General features: G+C 31.6%; 4 protein-coding genes across 4 annotated transcripts in view; 3 read left to right on the forward strand and 1 right to left on the reverse strand.

Moving 5' to 3' along the window:
* The first annotated feature begins 112 nt into the window (after positions 1–112).
* On the forward strand, positions 113–1,082 carry LOC113382096 (E3 ubiquitin-protein ligase RNF14-like). The gene is made up of 4 exons (XM_026620654.1): positions 113–275; positions 332–418; positions 693–849; positions 919–1,082. The coding sequence occupies exons 1-4, from the start codon at positions 177–179 to the stop codon at positions 1,080–1,082; spliced, it is 507 nt and encodes a 168-aa protein (XP_026476439.1). The 5' UTR covers positions 113–176.
* Positions 1,083–1,122: 40 nt separating this feature from the next.
* Positions 1,123–2,429, forward strand: LOC113382097 (E3 ubiquitin-protein ligase RNF14-like). Its single transcript, XM_026620655.1, is given in 6 exon segments — positions 1,123–1,287; positions 1,495–1,653; positions 1,720–1,913; positions 2,016–2,188; positions 2,266–2,305; positions 2,308–2,429. Coding segments are annotated over 6 exon segments (810 nt in total). The 5' UTR covers positions 1,123–1,165.
* Positions 2,430–2,550: 121 nt separating this feature from the next.
* LOC113382094 (3-hydroxyacyl-CoA dehydrogenase type-2-like) lies at positions 2,551–4,258 on the reverse strand. The gene is made up of 5 exons (XM_026620652.1): positions 4,135–4,258; positions 3,828–3,992; positions 3,514–3,678; positions 3,039–3,276; positions 2,551–2,798 (listed from the first exon to the last, which is right to left on the reverse strand). Exons 1-5 carry the CDS (start codon positions 4,141–4,143, stop codon positions 2,608–2,610), a joined length of 768 nt encoding a protein of 255 aa, XP_026476437.1. The 5' UTR covers positions 4,144–4,258; the 3' UTR covers positions 2,551–2,607.
* Positions 4,259–5,266: 1,008 nt separating this feature from the next.
* Positions 5,267–16,767, forward strand: part of LOC113382098 (protein furry-like) — a 25,861-nt gene continuing 14,360 nt past the window's right edge. Inside the window, 14 exon segments of the mRNA XM_026620656.1 lie at positions 5,267–5,382; positions 5,824–6,081; positions 6,572–6,792; positions 11,145–11,332; positions 11,597–11,806; positions 11,886–12,093; positions 12,233–12,370; positions 12,495–12,729; positions 12,908–13,731; positions 13,990–14,124; positions 14,205–14,315; positions 14,395–14,475; positions 14,542–14,912; positions 15,083–15,259. Coding sequence (XP_026476441.1) covers positions 5,358–5,382; positions 5,824–6,081; positions 6,572–6,792; positions 11,145–11,332; positions 11,597–11,806; positions 11,886–12,093; positions 12,233–12,370; positions 12,495–12,729; positions 12,908–13,731; positions 13,990–14,124; positions 14,205–14,315; positions 14,395–14,475; positions 14,542–14,912; positions 15,083–15,259 — 3,182 coding nt within the window. The 5' untranslated portion in view covers positions 5,267–5,357.

The raw sequence follows: 16,767 nt of genomic DNA on the forward strand, positions 1-16,767 counted from the left end.
AAAATTCGTGCTTATAAGCGTGAGCGCTCACAGCGCGTAAGCGTCCAAGTCGAATGCACCCAATATGAATTGACAGCTAGCTGACAGTTCAATATTGCACAATATGATGGTATTTTATATTTTATAACTTTTTATATATCGTTATACAGATTGTTTAAAAGATAATTATTTCTAATATGGATGAGAATCAAGAAAGACAGTGTGACGAATTATCTACTTTAGAAAGCATATGTGGGGAGAATGAGTTTTCTTATTCTATTCCTGACAAAATTCCTGTAAGTTTATGTCCATATATATCATATGGAGTATTTTAAATTTTTTTATTTATTAGGTCGGATATGCCGATATATGCGTGGATTCATCGCCAATTGAAGTCTTTTTTGTTGATCCCAAATCACATAAAACATCTTCAATAACGGTGAGTTTTTTTGGAGGTTATGAATTTTTTATTTAAGATACTATATATTTTTTATTTAAGTTGAACAAAGAAAATTTAAATAAAAATTATAATATTTTTTTGCTATAGATTATTCTATTCGAATTGACATTATAATTTTTATAATTCTATTACAAATTGATTGAATTAAGGACATTCTCTTTCTTTAAGCCAACCACCAAAGATTAAAAGCAAAGATTTTATTAATTATTTTATTATTAAAGTTAGTTTAAAGTCTGCTCATGAATCTATTTAGGTTTCCTATTTACCACCAATAAGGCTGAATTTTCAATTGCCTAAAGATTATCCAAAATCTGTGTCTCCGAAATTTGTTATTAGTTGTAACTGGCTTACACATGAACAGTTGATAAAGCTTTGTGATTATTTAGATGAAATTTGGAATACGGATCCAGGTAAAACTAATGATAATAAATAAATTAAGCTTATTTGTAGAAGATATTATTTATATATTATTACAACAGGTGAAGAAGTTTTGTATAAATGGATGCAGTTTTTGAAACATGAAACCATGACATTTTTACAAATTAAGGAAATTAATATAACTCAAAGGAAAAAAACAAATTCTGAAAAATCTCCGATCACCACAAATGACTCAGATGTTGATAATGAAAAAGAGAATAAATAAACAATACCGAGAAAATAGATATATCATTTTCTTCTCAAAAAACTTCAAAAGATTCAAGAGTTTTAATCGATAGAAGTATAGACATGCTCATCACTAATTTGAAAGAATATAATGAAAAATGTCTTTTAGAAGAATTTAATTTAACATATGTATTTTGTGAAATATGTTTTGTATCCAATTCAGGAGCACATTGCATCAAATTCAGGTAATATATTTCATTCAGATTAGAAATTTGGATTTTAGTTTATACTTAAGTTGAATACTATTTGATTTTGCTGATTAATTAATAAGTAATCATTTGGAAAGTTTAGTGAAATATTATAATTAATAATATTTAAATTTCAATTCAAAAATGAGATCTGTAGGTTTGAAATAATAATTATTATAATCTAAATTTATACTTTGATTATAGCTGTGACCATGCTTTTTGTAAATTATGTGTGTCAGAATATTTATTAACAAAAATTAAAGATGGTAATGTCATTGGCATTACTTGTCCAGCAATAAATTGCAAGCAAGAAATCAGCATAGCTCAAATCAAGAATTTAATTTCGCAAGAAAACTTTCTCAAGTAAGTTTAGAATAACATTAATAATTCAATTGTTAATTGTTCTCTTATAATTGAAATTTTTTCTAGATTTGAAAAGCTTATGCTTAGTCAAACATTAGATACGATGATGGATATTATATATTGCCCAAGAGTAGTTTGCCAATATCCTGTTACTTACGACCCATCTGAAGCCGTTGCCTCATGTCCAAATTGCTTATATTCTTTTTGTGTACTTTGCAAAAGGGTATATCACGGTGTGGAACCTTGCAAATTAAAACAAGGTGAGTGTTATGTAGAGATATATCTAAAAATGTGTGTAGTAAGATTTTCGTGAAATACAAATATATATTTGAACATATTTTTATTAAATGCGTTTTTTTCAGAGGATAGATTAGCTGTCATTGAAAAATATCAAAACGGAACCGATGAATATAGACAAGAAATAAATAAAAGGTATGGTGAAAAGTATATTAAAAGGTTATTAGAAGATCATGCTTCTGAAGAAACTATAAACAATAGCACGAAACCATGTCCAAAATGTGGAGTTCAAATAGAGGTAGCTTACATTAATTTATTTCCTAATATTTATATATGACAAAATACATATATTTATAATTAACATAAATAATTTAGAAATCGGAGGGATGCAATAAGATGACATGTAACAGATGCCAGACATTTTTTGCTATTTATGTTCTTCAGTTTTAGACAGAGGTGATCCATATGATCATTTTGCAAATCCTGCTTCAAGATGTTATAATAAATTATTTCCGCATGAAAGAACTGAAGATGATTAAGTAGATGAAATGTTTAACAATATTTTATTTTTTTGATACTATATTTTTAACAATTTTATTTAATTTATTTGTATAAATAGATAATTCCTATATTTATATTAAATTGTATAAATGTAAAAAGACCTATGTTTAAAAAATATATTTTCATAATGAACACTATTTAAAAGTAGTCTTTCAATTAAGGCTGCATTCTTAAAGCTCCATCAACTCGAATCACTTCACCATTTAGAAGAGGATTTTCAATAATTGTTTGTACCATATGAGCAAATTCAGAGGGCTCTCCAAGTCTTTGAGGAAATGGAATAGTTTTTGCCAAAAATGCTCTTACTTTCTCTGGAAGTTGTTGTAGAAGTGGTGTGTTGAATAAACCTTAAAAAAAAATTGCCTTAAGAAGAGGTATGCTATTTATAAATTCTCATTAAATAGTAGCTCTTGTACTCTTCATTTGAAATAAACAGGAAAACAGTCTAAAATTTATAACAATATAGAAGTTGTCTTAAAATTATAGAACTTCAATATTGCAATTACTTTCTTATAATATTCTTTGAAGACTCTCTTTCGTTAAAAATTAAAATTCTCAGAATTAAATAATCGTATTTCCAGTAATACCTGGTGCCAGAGTGACCACTCGAATGCCTTGACTCGCTAAATCTCTAGCAATAGGCAGTGTCATTCCAACAATAGCACCTTTGGACGCAGAATAAGCAGCTTGTCCCATCTGTCCATCATAAGCAGCAACACTTGCTGTGTTTACAATCACTCCTCGTTGACCATCCTTATTAGGTTCATTTACTCCCATCAATCCAACAGACAATCGAATTACATTGAAGGTTCCAACAGTATTAACCTATTCAATTAATGATGAAAAATGTAAGACCATTCGAGTACTGTAAAGCAACAAATTTTTTAAAAAATCATTAAGTAAATGTTATTGCTTTTAAATAATATATTTTTTAAAAAAAAATTCAGATAATAAACGCAAAGCGATTCTTAGAAAAGCCGGTTAAATGAGAATTGATTCATCTATTTGTAAAAAGTTGGATTTCATTACATTCAAGTTTTTAAGTAATTATGACTCACTTACCATTAGAACTTTTGTAAAATCTTCTAATTTATGAGGCAACTGCTTATTGAAATTATATGTTTTAAATGCTACACCGATACCAGCACAGTTTACAGCAACATCAAGGCGACCAAATTTTTCTTTAGTTAATGCTATTGCTTCCTCAACATCTTTTTCAGATGTGACCTAATAACAAAATGTAAGTTAGTTGGACGTGCAAATATTTAGGCCAAGATTTCTTAGATATTGAAAAATTACAATAATACATATATACATCTCAAAACTGCATAAACTCTATTGTTTTTCTAAAAATGATCTACTTCTGAAATACTTACATCAACTGGTGCATATAAACAATTATCTCCAATATCTTTAGCTACTTGAGATCCACTTGATTTAGGTAAATCACATAAAACTACTCGGCCACCTTGTTGCACAATTCGCTCCACAGTGGCCTTTCCCAAACCAGAAGCACCTCCAGTAACAAGACCTACAACGCCCTGAAAAGAAATGACATTAAATTTCAAGCCACAAAGGATGAAAAAACAATTTAAAAATATTATTAAATTATTTAGATGCTCTATAACTAGGTTATAATTCAAACTTTTATGTTTGTTCGATAGTACAAAAATATTATCCCACCTTCAACATTTTGAGAGATGATTTGAAAAAATTGTTGTGAATATAAAATATATAAAATGAAATCTAATCTGTGTCTTTTCAAGATAATATTTTACAAAATTTGAATGACATTGTTTTGACCGCGTGATATTCCAAAGTAGCCAAAGACCTTTGACAATAAACAGGGTCAAACTTCATTGGTTTTGATAGTTTGTTTTGGTTGAATAAATTAAAATTAATAAAGCATAATCGATGCATAACTGCACACGTAAATTTACAATTGAAATATTTAGGAAAATATTCATCAAATAATTGATTTAATTTTTTTGAAATATTGAAACTCGCAATTACATTTTTGAATTTAAATGAAAACCAATCTTTATAAAAATAATTATTACAAAAGTAATTACGTATATATTACATAATACTAGCCATTTTTAATTATTTCAATAGTAATTAATTCAATTTAATCGAAAATGATTACTGAATTTCGATTTCCTAGATAGAAATGCCCTGTCTGCTTTGGAAAACAGAGTGTGGCGGTGTTTACAAAATTTATATAGTGTTCTTTTCTTAAATCATAGATAAATAAGCATTTAATAGCAAATTTTAAATAGTTAGTCAAATTTAAATTGCTTGTAGGTAAAAGTATTTACAAAATATAATTTATGTGAATGAAGATTATAATTACTTAATATTTTAAATTAGGATTGTAATTACTTATTATTTTAAATATTATAATTTTTTTATATGATATAAAATTTTATATGATAAAACATTAATGAATTTACTTCTTATTTGTTTAAATTTTATTATGAATTTTATAATGTTAGATTTTATGTGTTATTTTTTCATAAATTTATATTTTAGCGGGCTTTGTATTTCAGTTGTTTTCGTTTCTTAGGTTGGCATTACGACTGTCACTGTGCGGCCTTTGACAGTAGTTAAACAAATTTGACAGCTACGATCATACAAAGCGATTAATAACATTCATGCAAAATTCGATTGAATAATGTGTTATTGTGAAATGATGCGTTTAGAAAACATGCGTTAAGCTTAAGGAATTAAGTTAATTCATGTTTTAGTTATATATTACATTATAACCTTTTTTCATAATTGAATGCTCTTAGATCTAATTAAGTAAGGGCGATAACTTATTTTGAAAAAATGCGTTTAGAAGTGTAGATGTAATTTTATTTTTGGCACTTATTTAATAAATATATAAATTGTGGTCTTATCTGACAATGGATCTCAGTAATAACGAAAATGGTGAGTGAAACCGTTCATTTTGACATTATTACTTTGTGCAATATATTTTTTGTATAATATATAACTTTATTTCTTCATTAACTTTAATTATCTTCTGTATTTTTTATTCTTCATGGAATTGAATCCTACAATTCTACTTCTGAATGAATGATTGACAAAATGGCTAAATATTACTACGTTTTATTTATATCGTTATTTTAATTAATATTAAAATTGATTCAAATCTAAGATTAATAACCATCAGTGGTAACTAAATTAAATGTCAAATACAATAATTGGCGGAATAATTTAGGCTTCTGTTAATTTACTATACAAGTGATTGATTAATTTTGTATAAATTAATTAATTCATATGTAAGCTATTAATTGGGATTTTTTACTAGAATTATCTTGATCTATATCTTAATCTTTTCAGCATTAGATTAATTTTTATTTGTTTTAGATTCATACGACTACGACACGCCTTCGGATACGGATCATGAGTCTAGCCATGTAGCAGGACATGGCCGAGCTTCCAGTGGGTCGCAAACATCACGTGGAAGTGATGGCTCATCTTATCAGCGCAACAGTCAAGTGTACCAACAGCAGATATCAGGTTCCTCCTCTGCAGGAGGTGATAGACCACCTGATGTTACTGGTATCGGTGATACTGTAGATGCTGGAAATAATTCATCAAGCTGGTCTTCTGCGCCGAAAATGGGTAAGAAAATTTCTAAAATATTTTTGTTGTCTTAACACTAGGATAGTTTCTGAAAGTAATCAGTATTTCATATTTTGAAAATTTATTATATAAATTTGATCATGCTGTGACCTGTAACTTTTAATCACGGTTACAACACATCTGTATTTTAAGTAAGAGTTTTTATTATTGCAGAAAGGAGGAAGAAATGTATTTTTAAGTATTTTTATTAAAATAAAATACATATATATGATTTTATATTGCTGCACTAAACTTATTTGAATAATACCTTTTCTAAATCAGGAAGTTTTTCGGAGAAAAATAATTCAATAAAAATTAGAAAACAATTATTTGATTTACATCAATAATAAAAAAACTTCTTAAGTGCGAAACGTTACAGTCCATTTCCCTATGTTTGTTCATTGATACAAAATACATACATAATAAATGATCTTATATGCAATACTTTTAATTGCCTTAGATAACTTTTATTACATGTTATTATTTCCAGAAAGCAAACATTCTACAGTAAGCAGCGGCAGCAGTCGTGGTACTCTGCTTCCGTGGTGCGCTGGTGCGAATCGAGAGCGCGTTGCTTTGGTTACGCCTGTGCAAACTGAATCTTCAGCGGGATCTGATCTTTTGCCAGGAGAGTTTGTTATGAGATCTTTGTTTGCTGATTTTGCAATTCAAGCCGATCGCAAAATGGAAACTGTTATGGCTGAACCACCGGTAAGGACAATCAATAACTTAATTGCACATTAACGCCAGTTTCGTTCAATTGATAATGGTCTATAATTAATAAATTTTAATTACTAGACATTATAATCTTATATATAAAAATGGAGCTCTCTTTCAAATGTCCGAATAAAACTCGAAAACGGCTGAATCGATTTGGCCAGTCTTAGTCTTGAAAAATTCGTGCCAATCCAGAGAATGTCCAAAAGGTGAGAAATTATTTCAAATCCGCGTAGAAACTTTACATTTATAATTTGAAAATTTTTGTAGAAGCGTAATTTAAATAGAACAATGGACGGTGGCAATTTTGTGAAATGTCAAACGCTTTTGACAGATGATGTTCAATTACGTTTAATAGGATGTTTTACGCGAATATTTACGACAATATAAGTCGAAAGACAAAAAAAAAACTTGGATTGGATTTTACCATGTTTTCTATAGAAAGTATATAAAACTTCCAGTTTGATTGTATTGACAAAATATCGGTAATCTTTGAAAATTCATAATAAAAGCATTTTCTTCCGTTAGTAGTTTTTTAGTATTAGTTAAAAATGTAATTATTTTGTAAAATACCTTTGAATTAAAATAAGGTTTTAAATGTATTTGCCACCTGACCGTTCCAAGTTACCCCGCCTATAGGGTAAAAAGGTGCCGATAACGAATTTTTAAAAGACATAAAAAAATAGATTTCTACAATGATGAAGTAGATGGGAATTTTACTGAACGTAGTCAGATAATTGTTTGTTAATTCATCGAATGTTACTTGAAACTTCGTAACTTAAAAATTTCAAAAAAAAAAATTGAAAAAAAGATTAAAACAATTTTTTCCCAAAAGCAATTATTTTGTTAAAACAAGCAGAAAGTTCTTTGAATCATTCAAAGCGGACACTCAAGAACTGCCATTTTTTGTACATTTAGCTCTATCGGAATATCGGAGTATCGGAGTATAGGAATGTCGAAATATCTGAATATCTGAATATCTGAATATCTGAATATCTGAATATCAGAATATCTGAATATCTGAATATCCGAATATCCGAATATCCGAATATCCGAATATCCGAATATCCGAATATCCGAATATCCGAATATCCGAATATCCGAATATCCGAATATTTGAATATCCGAGTATCCGAATATCCGAATATCCGAATATCCGAATATCCGAATATCCGCGTATCCGAATATCCGCATATCCGCATATCCGAATATCCGAATATCCGAATATCCGAATATCCGAATATCCGAATATCCGAATATCCGCGTATCCGAATATCCGCATATCCGAATATCCGAATATCCGAATATCCGAATATCCGAATATCCGAATATCCGAATATCCGAATATCCGAATATCCGAATATCCGAATATCCGAATCTCGGAATATCCGAATCTCGGAATATCCGAATCTCGGAATATCCGAATCTCGGAATATCCGAATCTCGGAATATCCGAATCTCGGAATATCCGAATATCCGAATATCCGAATATCCGAATATCCGAATATCCGAATATCCGAATATCCGAATATCCGAATATCTGAATATCCGAATATCCGAATATCCGAATATCCGAATATCCGAATATCCGGACTTTCTATTATCCGAATATCCGGACTTTCGGTTATCCGGACTTTCGATTATCCGGACTTTCGGTTATCCGGACTTTCGGTTATCCGGACTTTCGGTTATCCGGACTTTCGATTATCCGGACTTTCGGTTATCCGGACTTTCGGTTATCCGGACTTTCGGTTATCCGGACTTTTGGTTATCCGGACTTTCGGTTATCCGGACTTTCGGTTATCCGGACTTTCGGTCATCCGGACTTTTGGTCATCCGGACTTTCGGTCATCCGGACTTTCGATTATCCGGACTTTCGGTTATCCGGACTTTCGGTTATCCGGACTTTCGGTTATCCGGACTTTCGGTTATCCGGACCTTCGATTATCCGGACTTTCGGTTATCCGGACTTTCGGTTATCCGGACTTTCGGTTATCCGGACCTTCGATTATTCGGACTTTCGGTTATCCGGACTTTCGGTTATCCGGACTTTCGGTCATCCGGACTTTCGGTCATCCGGACTTTCGATTATCCGGACTTTCGATTATCCGGACTTTCGGTTATCCGGACTTTCGGTCATCCGGACTTTTGATTATCCGGAATTCGGATTATCCGGAATTATATTATATATCATAAATGTAAATTAAATCCAATAAGATGATGTCACCAACACTTTTCTAACTTTTAGAAGTTTTCCCGGGGTCCGGAAAGTCCGGATAATCGAATGTCCGGATAATCGAATGTCCGGATAATCGAATGTCCGGATAATCGAATGTCCGGATAATCGAATGTCCGGATAATCGAATGTCCGGATAATCGAATGTCCGGATAATCGAATGTCCGGATAATCGAATGTCCGGATAATCGAATGTCCGGATAATCGAATGTCCGGATAATCGAATGTCCGGATAATCGAATGTCCGGATAATCGAATGTCCGGATAATCGAATGTCCGGATAATCGAACGTCCGGATAATCGAACGTCCGGATAATCGAATGTCCGGATAATCGAACGTCCGGATAATCGAATGTCCGGATAATCGAATGTCCGGATAATCGAATGTCCGGATAATCGAATGTCCGGATAATCGAATGTCCGGATAATCGAACGTCCGGATTATCGAACGTCCGGATTATCGAACGTCCGGATTATCGAACGTCCGGATAATCGAACGTCCGGATATCGAACGTCCGGATAAACGAACGTCCGGATAATCGAACGTCCGGATAATCGAACGTCCGGATAATCGAACGTCCGGATAATCGAACGTCCGGATAATCGAACGTCCGGATAATCGAACGTCCGGATAATCGAACGTCCGGATAATCGAACGTCCGGATAATCGAACGTCCGGATAATCGAATGTCCGGATAATCGAATGTCCGGATAATCGAATGTCCGGATAATCGAATGTCCGGATAAACGAATGTCCGGATAATCGAATGTCCGGATAATCGAATGTCCGGATAATCGAATGTCCGGATAATCGAATGTCCGGATAATCGAATGTCCGGATAATCGAATGTCCGGATAATTGAATGTCCGGATAATCGAATGTCCGGATAATCGAATGTCCGGATAATCGAACGTCCGGATAATCGAATGTCCGGATAATCGAATGTCCGGATAATCGAATGTCCGGATAATCGAATGTCCGGATAATCGAATGTCCGGATAATCGAATGTCCGGATAATCGAAAGTCCGGATAATCGAAAGTCCGGATAATCGAATGTCCGGATAATCGAATGTCCGATAATCGAATGTCCGGATAATCGAATGTCCGGATAATCGAATGTCCGGATAATCGAATGTCCGGATAATCGAATGTCCGGATATCGAATGTCCGGATAATCGAATGTCCGGATAATCGAATGTCCGGATAATCGAACGTCCGGATAATCGAACGTCCGGATAATCGAACGTCCGGATAATCGAACGTCCGGATAAACGAACGTCCGGATAATCGAATGTCCGGATAATCGAACGTCCGGATAATCGAACGTCCGGATAATCGAACGTCCGGATAATCGAACGTCCGGATAATCGAACGTCCGGATAATCGAACGTCCGGATAATCGAACGTCCGGATAAACGAACGTCCGGATAAACGAATGTCCGGATAAACGAATGTCCGGATAAACGAATGTCCGGATAAACGAATGTCCGGATAATCGAATGTCCGGATAATCGAATGTCCGGATAATCGAATGTCCGGATAATCGAATGTCCGGATATTCGGATATTCAGATATTTCGACATTCCTATACTCCGATACTCCGATATTCCGATAGAGCTAAATGTACAAAAAATGGCAGTTCTTGAGAGAACTAAGTGCCCGATTTAAATGATTCAAAGAACTTTCTGCTATTCAGATATTCGGATATTCGGGTATTCGGATATTCGGATATTCGGATATTCGGATATTCGGATATTCGGATATTCGGATATTCAGATATTCGGATATTCCGAGATTCGGATATTTCGAGATTCGGATATTCCGAGATTCGGATATTCCGAGATTCGGATATTCTGAGATTCGGATATTCCGAGATTCGGATATTCGGATATTCGGAGATTCGGAGATTCGGATATTCGGATATTCGGATATTCGGATATCCGGAATATCTGAATATCCGGAATATCTGAATATCCGAATATCTCTAGAAATTGATCAGAATATACATTACTTAGCAAAACAACGTTTGCCGGGTCAGGTAGTATTGAATAAAGATTTAAGAATTAAAATAGGGATAACATGAATATTATTTTGTTCATTATAATCAGGAAAGACCTATATCAAAAGTTTTACAACGTGGAGAGGATCCTCAATTTGATCAATTGTTGAGTGCTTTTGGATCTGTTGCGGAGCACTGTCTGCCTTCGTTATTGCGTGCACTGTTCGGTTGGTATGAACGTCAGATGGCCCAAGGCGGCGCTACTGAACAGAAAAAAGTTGACCAGAAAGGAAAAAGGTATTGTATTCAGAAGATATTTCAATTCACCCAGAGATCTATTTATTATATGTACAATATGCGTAAACACAACATACCAGTAAATGATTTTTATATACACAAATGAAAAATGTTTAATTATTATTGTTATTATTATTAGATGTATTAAAAAACATACTTTTCAAATGAAATAACACATCATTTATTGTTTACAATAAACTTGTGCAAAATAAATGCTTACATTCATCCATAACATCAAATAATATATTTTTTTTACTTTTTCAGTATTATGTACAGTATTGTATCAGGTCCACCTGAACCTGTTGAGAGAAGTGAGGCTGATATACAAATGGAGAGAAGAGACTTAGCTGTAGAATTTTTATTCTGCTTAGCACTCATCGAAGTGTTGAAGCAATTACCATTTCATCCAGGGCATGAAGATCTCATTACTTATATTGAACAAATTTCCTTTAAACATTTTAAATATAGGGAAGGGTAAGATTATAATATTAATATATAGTTTGTTAATAAATCTGCTTTTATTTAGTATTTAAAACTCGTCTTGTTATCTTAGTATACAATCGGGACCAAATGCCGCAAACATACATATCATAGCTGATTTATATGCAGAAGTTGTAGGAGTACTGGCACAAAGCCGATTCATGTCTGTTAGAAAACATTTTATGAATGAGTTGAAAGAACTACGTACCAAAGAAGCTAGTCCAACAACTACACAGTCTATCATATCTTTACTCATGGGTATGAAATTTTTTAGAGTCAAGGTTAGTCAACATATATTTATAGTTCTATTCGGTAAAAGTTGAATAGTAATAGTAAAATAGTAATTAATAGTTAGTAAATGCCATCAAATCAGATTTTGAAGTTTTGAATTATTATATTGCTTGTATTTTATGTTTCCAGATGGTTCCCATTGAAGAATTTGAAGCCAGTTTTCAATTTATGCAAGAGTGTGCGCAATATTTTCTTGAAGTGAAAGATAAAGATGTGAAACATGCATTGGCTGGACTCTTTGTAGAAATTTTAGTTCCAGTTGCTGCGGTTAGCTTTTAAGTTTTATCTATAATAATATATTACCTATAATAATACATTATATAACAAATTTGAGTATTTTGTGCTAATGTAGTTTACAATTTCATTTATTAATTTATATTATTTTTTTCAGGCTGTTAAAAATGAAGTTAATGTGCCTTGTCTTAAAAATTTTGTAGACATGCTATACTCGCAAACCTTGGATGCCAGTACTAAATCAAAGCATCGGCTGGCACTTTTTCCATTAGTCACTTGTTTACTCTGTGTTAGTCAGAAGACTTTCTTTTTAGCAAATTGGCACTACTTTTTAGCTATGTGTTTATCAAATTTGAAGAATAGAGATCAAAAAATGTGTCGAGTGGCATTAGGTAAATATATTAAATCATTTGATACCATTTATTACAATGTTTTTCTTATAATATCTAATTTGTTATCTATAATTAAATGTTTAATTCTAGTATAATACTAAGTGGTGCATTTACGCGATATTAATTACATAGAAATTTCTATTTTGAATTTCTTTTTAATATACTATTTTGCTTGCAGAGTCACTATATCGTCTTTTATGGGTGTACATGATTCGTATAAAATGCGAAAGCAATCAAGCAACTCAATCGAGATTACAAAGCATTGTCAATTCTCTATTTCCTAAAGGATCAAAAGCTGTGGTACCTCGTGATACACCCTTAAATATTTTTGTGAAAATTATTCAATTTATAGCCCAAGAACGATTAGATTTTGCTATGAAAGAAATTGTTTTTGATTTGTTATCAGTAGGAAGAACCATCAAAATAATTCTTACTCCTGAGCGAATGAGTATAGGTTTGAGATCATTTTTGGTGGTTGCAGATAGCTTGCAACAAAAGGAAGGTGAACCGCCAATGCCTAGAACAATGGGAGTATTACCCTCTGGAAATACTCTTAGGGTAAAGAAAACATTTTTAAATAAAATGTTGACAGAAGATACTGCCAGAAGTATTGGTATGAATAGCTATTTTTCACATGTGAGAAGAGTCTTTGTTGACATTTTAAGAGCTCTAGATGTTCAATATGGAAGACCATTAATGATGACAAATACTCAGAATGTTAACAAAGAACCAGATGAAATGATTACAGGCGAGAGAAAACCCAGGATCGACTTGTTTAGAACTTGTGTTGCGGCTGTACCTAGACTAATACCGGATGGTATGACTGGTGCTGAATTGGTTGATTTATTAGCTCGCCTGACTGTACATTTGGATGAAGAATTGAGGGTTTTGGCTTATCAAAGTTTACAGACTTTGGTGCTTGATTTTCCTGATTGGAGACAGGACGTTATATGTGGTTTCACACAGTTTCTGGCTAGAGATGTTTTGGATACTTTTCCACAGGTAAACTAAAACAAGAAAGCAGTAATTAAGTAATGAATCTATTTAAATTGCATAGTAAATTATTAGTTTAAATATATGATTACTAATATTTTTAAATTTAAATTTAGTTTGTGTATGTAATTTAATTACAAGACCAGAGCATAATTACAAATAACTATTTGATGAAACACTTTCTTATATTTTCAATTTAAATAGTTGTCATCAAATTATTTATATTTATGGTTGAAATTTTTTGTATTTAATTAATATTTTTTACAGCTTGTTGATAATGGTCTAAGAATGTTACTACAACTCTTAACCAGCTGGAAAAATGCTCTAACCAGTGTCGCGGCAAATGCTTCTGCTAGAGCTAAAGAAAGCCCAGAGTCTAATGGATCTAAAAAAATAGATATTGTGAGTTTCCATTGTAATATTTCTTTGTTTAATTAGCAATTGCATCCGTGTAATATATCACCATTAATATTATATTATAGAAAGTTGAACCAGCATCTTCAATACTCCATATGGTTGAAGGATTTGCTTTAGTTATGTTATGCAACTGCAGAGTGTTCCCAAGGAAATTAGCTGTACACATATTACGCGAGGTAAAGCATAAATGTTAATGAAGAAATCATCAATTCATGAAAATCAGTGTAAAATACATGTAAATCAAACTTTTTTTAGGCAAAAATGCTTTTAAAAGCACTCTGTATCACAGAAGAAGATCAGGCTGTCATTGATGTTATAGACAAGTGCTGCCCACAAGTATATTAATATTTTCTGCTTATCAAAAGATAAACTAGTACGTTTTTTTATTATTATTATTTTTAGGTTATAGAAAAATTACTTCCTAGTTTACCAGCTGCAGAAAAAACTGCTGCATTAGCTGCTTCGACCATAGACTTACAGTGGATTGCCGATAGAAGTGCCTCCGTATGGACTGCTGATGATTCATGTAATTATAAAAACCAAAGAATGTGGTAGATAGCCCTTTATTGAAACTCATAATTTGATGTCCTTTTAGGTAACGCAAATCGATCAACGACTTCGTTGAATTCAGGTGCCATGGATCCTTGGAGTGCTTGCTTATTTGCTTTCCTTGAGCGTGGACGAGTCCTTACACATTGCCCTCTTGCTGTGACCCATTCATGGCCATTTGTTTTCGGCAGAGTTACTACTCTTTTCACGGTTGTCGATCCAACGTGAGTACTAAAAAAGTTTCTAAATTATTTACCATTAGCAACTTTAAGTTCGTTTTCGTTGAACACAAATTGAATATATAAAGCTAATTATTATTAAATTTCTACAAATAAAATAATAAAAATATTTAAACAAACAAATTAAATATTGATTACAATTTTGTAAATTTTAGCCCTGTGTCAGACAACAGAGCTTCATTGTTAAGAAGTAGTGCCGTTCCTCGACGTCCAGTTACCGAACGCGACGTTTACATGCATCTTTGGAAGAATTATGTTACTTTTGCATACCGAGTGGTACCTCCTGCTCCTTGTCCGAGCGTGAGGTGCGCCTCACCTGACTTAAGTCTCAGGTAAGTGTTTTCTTAATTTATCATCGTAGTTTTATTTTGAATGATCTTTTATTCTATATAAACATCTTCTTACAAAATTCAATAAAATCTTATTCAAAGGTCAATTGTGTGGACATTGATACTCTATTTGTAGTTCAGAGTAATTAATTTAAAATTTGTTTTAATTTTTTTATAGTTTCCTCAGTATTTACTACAAATATTAATTTGTTGTATTTTACAACTCTACTTCTGCAAACTATCTCTATTAACTATCGACCGTAATATAAATAAATATTATCGTAATCCAGTGAAAAGAAGTATGTTTCATAATTCTTTTAACTCTAATAAAAACAACAATTATTTTGAGTTTGAATTTCATTTTTCGATTATTTTATTTTACAACCGATTTGAAAAAAAAGTTGTTGTTTGCATGTAGTAGAAATATTGATTATATGTTATAGATGAAACTATTATGCTCATTACATAATTCTTAATCTTAGGTATTTCAACATAATATAGCCTCGTTATATAACATAGCCCCATTTTTTAAACTTTTATTAAATATATTTTTGTTTGCATAGCGCGTCGACCAATTTATGGCTCTAAAATGGTCAGCTATAATCAGTTTAATGAAAAACTTTATTTCTATAATAATAGAACTTAATCTGTTTGTAATAAAATATTTTTCGACCTCATCTTATCCATATCATATATTATTTTATATATTACGCTCTTATTTTATCATACGCTTCCCAAGCATTAAATTTTAACCATGGTCATAACTAATTTTTTAAACTAATTAAATTAATTAATCTATTAAACCATATATTTTTAATAAAATTAACATTTAGTTTTATTATTGCATTGTGATTGCATGCTTTAATTTGCTTATTTAATCAAAATGTTGCAATTTTTTCTGCGTTAACATCGCAGACTACAACCAATTCTATTATAATTTACTATTTATTCAAATTGAGAATTATGCATTTTCTTACCCAGGCAGGTATCAGATAATAAAATCCAGTATACAAATTAAAAATAACTAATTAATAATTTTGGCGCTGCTTTAGTTTTAATCAGTATGGAACTTGATACTGAGTATGTTTTATTATTATTATACCATAAGAATAAAAAAAACTTGCATGGTTTGAAATTTTGATGTTTAACACAATAGTATTTAATATTACTTAAATTCTACTAATTTATGAATGTCAACAAGTTTTTTGTGTGGTTTGTATTAATTTAATTTGATTAGGAATAATAATAATTTAATGTAATTCAGGTCATTTATGATTATGATAACTTGGAAATTAAATTGTGTTTATTGATTTGTGTAATTATCATATTTCTGTCGACACTAAGGCTTTTGTATGACAGGCTACGAATTTGCTTATGCTAGTGTTTTGATTCATTAATTATGATATATGTTTTTAGTGATCATATCAGATAGACGCTAATCAGTCATTTATTTCAGTCATAATCATTTACTCGTTTATTGTTAATGTAAGCTTAACCGTACATAAATATGT

This window comes from Ctenocephalides felis, unplaced genomic scaffold, assembly GCF_003426905.1.
Source record: "Ctenocephalides felis isolate EL2017-DRISC unplaced genomic scaffold, ASM342690v1 CF-g0.4_SCAFFOLD_03273, whole genome shotgun sequence".
NCBI lineage: Eukaryota > Metazoa > Arthropoda > Insecta > Siphonaptera > Pulicidae > Ctenocephalides > Ctenocephalides felis.